Source organism: Musca vetustissima, unplaced genomic scaffold (genome assembly GCF_032173495.1).
Source record: "Musca vetustissima isolate MV318-11 ecotype Yass unplaced genomic scaffold, APGP_CSIRO_Mvet_v1 utg161001, whole genome shotgun sequence".
Classification (NCBI taxonomy): domain Eukaryota; kingdom Metazoa; phylum Arthropoda; class Insecta; order Diptera; family Muscidae; genus Musca; species Musca vetustissima.
This window is the reverse complement of record NW_026882913.1, coordinates 1,559-8,700: the sequence shown is the minus strand read 5'-3', so window position 1 is coordinate 8,700 and position 7,142 is coordinate 1,559. Positions and strand designations below refer to the sequence as shown.

Here is a 7,142-nt window from a genome sequence, read left to right as displayed (position 1 = left end):
TAAGTCATGGATTTTTAAAGATTATTTTTTCAAGAACAACTACAAGGACCACATTGGACCTGGAACAAACCGATTTACAACCCGATACAACTGAATCGATGAAGATAAGTTAGATAAATTGTGAGATGTTGTTTATTAACAATATTTATAAACATTTTTTGTTGAAAACTGTTATTGAATAATTTTTATTTTGTTTTTATAATGAAATTTAAATTTAATTTAAACAAATCCGTCATAGATAGTGGATGGCACTACCATTCCCAATACAACGGTACATAGGCATTTGATCAAGATGGGATATGCAAATTGGTATGAAAGGGGGAGAAACTTATGGGATGACCTAATATTTTTGTCTGTTTGTCGAGTCTTTATGCATTTTGACAAAATAGTTTATGAAGAAATATCCAGGGGCATGTTAAGAATAAAAACGCTAATACCCGAAAATGTTTGTTTAAAATGTAAATAAAATCAGAGATCCGCACATAAAATATATATTTTTATTTTGCTATAAAGAGATTAAAACGTTTAATATTGTTCGCTCTGTTGTTATGATATCGTAACAACTCTGAATTTCCCAGGGGCATCAACAAAAAATTTAGCTTAACAAGGAAGGACGGATATAATAATTTCAAAAATGAAAAAAAATCAAGAATATGTTTTTTTCTGTTTCAGTCATTCCTCAAGTGAGAGAATAATTTTTATTACACTCTGAAGGCCTGGCTAGTAGTAGCTTTTCCCAAAAATTCCCTCTGCATTTCAGAATTTCACTCAAAAAATACGATATACGATACCGTAACGTACCGTAAAATTTTATCGAAAATGTTGGATAAGGTTGGTGTCTTGACTATAATTATGGATAATAAAAATTTTCGCGGAAATTTTTTTTATCCGTGAACAAAAAACATTGTTTTTTGTTTTTCCATCCAATTTTCGCGGAAATCAATCAACAAAATCAAAAAAATAACCAAAAATCATTAATTTTGGAAAAAATTTTGATGAAAATTAATAGTATAACAGTTTTATAACAGTTAACAGTGCCGCCATCTATTGATTGTTATTCACAATTGTAATGCATTTTCCAGAAAAAATTCAATTTTCCTATATAGATGGTGTTGAAGTCGACTGGAAAAAATATTTTAAATTTTTATCATTTTTAATTGGGCGCCATCTATACTGTGGGGTATTGTTTGAAACATAGATGGCGCCACACATCTACTTCACCATCTTCGAAGCGAACACGGGCCGTCGTTAATCTACCACACTTTACCAAAACACAGCTGTGTTTGTTTTTTTATTTCAACTCAGCAGCTGTTGAATATTCATATACACACAAATATATCTGGTTTCGTTTTCAAACAAATCAAAATTTCATTTTCACTTACCTTTGAAAAATGGATACAAAAACATCATTTGGAATTTTTTCAACAACTTCCGCAGCATTATATCATCCGCATGGCCATCATAGTCCGGTGGATGCAATGGAAAATATTCATTGCAGGCGTCTATTTCATTGGTATTAGCGGTAGACTCCTCCGGTTGGATTGCACGGGCTGCTTCCTCAAATTGTGCAGACTCTTCACATTGCGATTGCAGAAGATTTGGATAACTTTCATATTCTTCGATTTCTAAATATTCTTCTTTCATCGTGTGGACTTTGCAGGAGCAGGTATTTATTTTTTCAAAGATTTTTTTAAAATATTTGCTGTTGTTTACGGAGTAAATTTACTACTTGTTCTCAGTTTTACACAACAATGTCAGTTTACTATGGAATTTACCACATTTGGAAACAGCTGATTCTGTGGGGTACTTGCGATTCAACACACCATTGTCGTGGTATTTAAATTTATGGCAAAACAAGGTAAGTCAGAGAAAAAAATATTTTATTTTATTTCTAAAATAATTCCGTTAAATATAAAATTCTTTTCGGGCGATACGACAGAAATAGAATATTTACATTTTACATGTGGATCCTATTAAATGTCGAGGTGTGTATATTCGAAAAATATAAGCGAAGATTGACTCACTGATGGGAATAAACGGCATTTACATTAGAACTTTTTATGAGGATTTATTTGACATGTATACAATGGAATTGACAATTGAAACCCCCTGGATTAACGAAATCCGGTCTAATGTAAACGTACTATTAATTTTAAATGTATATAGGCTCACTGTCGGCGCTTCAGCTCTCCTATAGATATAGTCACTGTTGACTCTGCAGGTTGTTTACAAATTGGTATACTTACGTTCCATTCGGTATTTTATAGGCTAGGACCCGTTAACGGTCACTCAGCTCGCCTGTAGATAGACTCATTGACTTTCCTTCAGCTCACTTATAGTTGGACTCACTGGCGGTCCTTCAGTTCGGCTATAGATAGATTTACTAGCGACACTTCAGCTCACCTATGGATGGACTTATTTGCCTTTAGATAGACCTTCTGGCGCCTCTTCAGCTCGCCTATAGATAGACTCTCTGGCGGTCCTTCAGCTCGCCTATAGAAAGACTCCCTGGTGGCCCTTCAGCTCGCCTATAGAAAGACTCCCTGTTGGCCCTACAGCTCGCCTATAGAAAGACTCCCTTGCGGCCCTTTAGCTCTCCTATAGATAGACTCCCTGGCGGTCCTTCAGCTCTCCTATAGATAGACACCCCGGTGGCCGTTCATCTCGCCTACAGATAGACTCACTGTCGGCCCTTCATCTCGCTTATAGATAGGCTCACTGGTGGTCGTTCAGCTCATTTATTGATTGACTCACTGGCGGTCTATAGATAGATTCATTGGCGGACTTTATCGCCGCCTTTAGATAGACTCACTGGCGGCCCTTCATCTGGCTTATTGATAGGCTCACTGACGGCCCTTCATCTCGCCTATAGATAGGCTCACTGGTGGTCATCCAGCTCATCTATTGATTGACTCACTGGCGGTCCTTCAGCTCTCCTATAGATAGACTCTCTGGCGGTCCTTCAGCTCGCCTACAGATAGACTCTCTGGCGGCCCTTCATCTCGCCTATAGATAGGCTCTCTGACGGCCCTTAATCTCGCCTATAGATAGGCTCACTGGCAGCCCTTAATCTCGCCTATAGATAGGCTCACTGGCGGTCCTTCATCTCGCCTATAGATGGGCTCACCGGCGGTCCTTCATCTCGCCTATATATAGGCTCACTGGCGGTCCTTCATCCCGCCTATAGATAGGCTCACTGGCGGACCTTCATCTCGCCTATAGATAGGCTCACTGGCGGCCCTTCATCTCGCCTATATAGATCGAAGGCTCTTCACCATGAGGTAAAGTGTATATTACAGTTTTCATTCCATTTGCCACACCTTGAAATGTTAGTCGGATATCCCATAACGTTTATATATTGTTGATCAGCATAACATTTTATGTCGATTTTGACTGTTTGTTGAACTCGTGATAGAATTCCTATAGCCCCACATACAACATTATAACCGCATTTACAATATTTTTAAAGAATTATACGCATTTTCCAACCGAAGCGTCTATAATATACAGTCTATTTAGTTTGTAGTTCCCAGAACCAAAGCCAATTATTTTCAGTCTGTATATTATTCCCAAACTGACCAGCAAGTGGTTGCCACCGCATGAATGCGATGAACACTAGTTTTGAAATGATATTGAATACATATGCGATCCAATATACATATATGAGCATGTATGTGGAAACAATTAAAATGTCATTGCCAATATTATGCGAAATGTTTGCGGAAATATGTAACAGAGTGCTCAATGGATGAATTCTTAAAACTTGATAGGGGCAAATTTTAGAAATAGGAAGGAGGAATTTTTGTAATTTCCCAAAAATATTATCGTTATTGAAATTTATTATCTACACTGATATTATTTGCAAACCATGTACATATGTTTGAATTTGTGATTTGAATATTTTTAGTTGCTATACAAAATTGCAAAATTGATTTGATGTTCGAATTGTTGTGGCAGCAGATACAAACAGACCATACGATACCATTTTATGCGGTTATTGGCACGGCCAAATTTACTGGTCGTCGAAGTCATAAATTTTCAAACTGGTAATGAAAATTGACACAATGACAAGCCAGAACTAAAAGTTCCATTTCGTAGACATATGTATATATGTGTCGTGTTAGTGCGATTATGTTTACAAAGTACATAACAATAAAGGTACGGTAAATTAAAATGGATAAGTTAACAAAACTGCAATTATATTTTATGGACCTTGGAAATATATTTTTTAAAAATCCACGTCTATTGACGGACCTTAAAAAAATATGTTTATAAAATCCACTCCTGTTGGTAGTCCTGTATCCCTCCAAGAAATAAAAAATTTAAATATGAAAATTTTGTTATTTTTTATGATTGTTTTATTTAATTTTTACATTCTCCAGGATCTATTTCCCATTCATTAACATTTCGAACAAATCTCTCGCCTCACGTTTTAACATTTTACCATTACTATTGTGAGGCAGCGATTCGACAAAATACACACCATTGTGTAATTGTTTTTGTGGCTCCATCAATCGCTCCTTGACATAATCGACAATTTCCTCCGCCTTAATATTAGAATCATTTCTCCTTACCACCAGGGCTCCGGGTACCTCACCCAAACATTCATCGTACACACCGACAACACAACAATCCACCACATCTGGCAACTCCCGTATGACATTTTCAATTTCACCCGGCCAAAAATGTAATCCTTGATATTTCAGAATATCCTTTTTACGATCCTTGACATAAAGGAAACCATCTTTATCCATATAACCCAAATCGCCGGTATGGAACCAACCCATGGAATCATATATACGTCGTGTCTCAATAGGATTGCCATAATATCCGGCCCAATGATGTGGATAATTGACCCAAATTTCTCCAGTCTCATTTGGTCCTAGATTTTCGCCACTGTCATTAACAATACGTAGACGTATATTGGGTACTAGTTTTCCCACCGAATTACCACGTTCCAAACCGAAATAACCCGATACACCACCAGCTTCCGTGAGGCCATATCCGAAGCAGATCATTGCCTTAGGTAGGATATTTTGTACGTAGGCCAAGGTTTGTTTGGAAATATAACCACCACCACAATTTAAAATTTTGATAGATGATACATTTTCCGCTATGAATTGGGTAGATTCTCTTAGGGCCACAACCTGTACGGGGGATATGGTGGCATTGGTTATTTTATATTTTTTCACCAAGCCAATAAAATGCTCCGGGTCGAATGGTTTACTGGTTATAACTCGTGTACAGCACATATAAATGTTCATCAATGTAATCATTAGACCACTCATCCAATCCAAGGCGGAGGGGGTGTAAATCACATCCTCACTGGTTAGGAGACTGAAAGTAGAAAAAAAGATTATGAAAAAATATTTATTTGAAAGACACATAGGGCGATTTTTTTTAAATAGAAGGGCCCACATAGCGTGAATTTTTTTAAAATATTTTTTCAAGATCCACCAAATGGGGTGGAGTTTTAAAAAATATATTTCAAGGTCAATCCATTGTACTGAAATTTATTATTAACAAATTTCAAAGACTAACTTTTATTAACTTACGGGTGCTCAAACATTAATTTATGTGCCGATATTGTAACAGCCTTTGGCAATCCCGTGGTTCCCGAGGAACACATGATGCAGACGGTTTGATCAGCGCCTAATGTTAGTTTTTCTGGCCTAAAGAAGAATCAGAAAAATTATTCTTTTTAAATAAGAAAATCGCATATTTTTCACTCACTGATAAAAATATTCCTTTGGATTGGGTTTAAGTAACTCCAGGATAGATGGTACTCCCTCTATATGTTCACTGATGGTGTAAATATCCGGCCTAAAAGATTTTGTGGAATTTTTAACCTTTTCATAATCCTGGCCATCACAGAAAATGATTGCGGGTTTAGTAATACCAAAACAGTGACTGAGAGTAGCTATAAAAATCCCCGAAGGTTGAGTTCGATATCATAAACGAATAGTTTCAAAATTTATCATTCAAACCTTCTTGATAGCTGGCATTTACTCCATGAAATGGTGTACAATTAAAGAAACATCCCAAGGCAACAGATGTCAGATAGGTGGAGTTACGAGCTGCAATACCCACAACATCATCGTGGCGCATGCGTCGACTCTTTAAGAAGAGAGCAATACGAATACCCCATGTGAGGGCTTCCTGATTAGTTACACTTCTATTGGCATCGTCATCTATCTGTAAGGCAAATTTCAAAAAAGGAAAAATACAATTCTTGAAATTAATTCTGGACCCACCTACTATATCATTAAACTCACCAATAAAATATTTTTCGGATGTGTTCGCAATTGTCCAAACAAAATCCTTCCCACCGAATGATGTTCGATATTGTGGAGTGGTGCTATTTTTGGACCACTCCATATTTTTGTATGCTTATCATAGTCGGCAGCCACAATATCCATTACGAATTGAAAATATTTCTTAATTCGATGTTAGCTTTTGTCCACTTTACTTTAGACTAATTCCCAATACATTATGTTGTTCCGTTACAAGTAACTAATTTCTTTTTCGAAATCATTTCAAACTATATCTTATCAAGGTGGGCAGTCTTCAATTATTGATAACCCCCATACAAAGTTAGTGTGATATTGAAAATCTGACTATATTTTCATTGTCAGTTGTATGCAGCACGTTTAACTGTTAAGTGTATCCATGTACAATAAACTAGGTACACACAAAATGTGATTATTAGTATGATAAAGTAAATTATTTCAAAGTGTGGATTTTATTAAATATTTTTTCGAGGACTCACACAAGGCTTGTATTTTTTTTAAAGCATTTTTTCGAGGACTCACACAATTCGTGGATTTTTATACTTCATTTTACATTTCAAAGCGTGTATCTTTTTAAATATTTTTTGAGGACTCACACAAGGCTTGGATTTTTTAAAGCATTTTTTCGAGGACTCACACAATTCGTGGATTTTTATACCCTTCACCACACTGTGGTACAAGGTATTATGTCTTTGTGCATATGTTTGTAACAGGTAAAAGGAAACGAGACACATGGTTCCTTTTGAGAATATGCATAGAATCTCTTTCAGAGTCGATTTATGCATGTCCGTCCCTCCGCCCGTCTGTTGGGGTTAAATTGTAAAAAAGTACAGGTCGCATTTATTATCCGAT

General features: G+C 36.3%; 1 protein-coding gene across 1 annotated transcript; it reads right to left on the bottom strand.

Moving 5' to 3' along the window:
• Positions 1 to 4,385: 4,385 nt before the first annotated feature.
• On the bottom strand, positions 4,386 to 6,419 carry LOC133329646 (uncharacterized). Its single transcript, XM_061538124.1, has 5 exons — positions 6,276 to 6,419; positions 5,988 to 6,195; positions 5,734 to 5,920; positions 5,556 to 5,672; positions 4,386 to 5,337 (listed from the first exon to the last, which is right to left on the bottom strand). The coding sequence occupies exons 1-5, from the start codon at positions 6,417 to 6,419 to the stop codon at positions 4,386 to 4,388; spliced, it is 1,608 nt and encodes a 535-aa protein (XP_061394108.1).
• Between the last annotated feature and the right edge of the window lie 723 nt (positions 6,420 to 7,142).

Bases quoted from the DNA above. Each gene is read 5' to 3' on its own strand.
- LOC133329646 (XM_061538124.1), bottom strand. From the start codon at position 6,419: ATGGATATTGTGGCTGCCGACTATGATAAGCATACAAAAATATGGAGT. The intron at 5,921-5,987 runs GTTTGAATGATA...GGATTTTTATAG, and splicing joins AAATGCCAGCTATCAAGAAG to CTACTCTCAGTCACTGTTTT. The intron at 5,338-5,555 runs GTAAGTTAATAA...TTCTACTTTCAG, and splicing joins AAATTAATGTTTGAGCACCC to TCTCCTAACCAGTGAGGATG.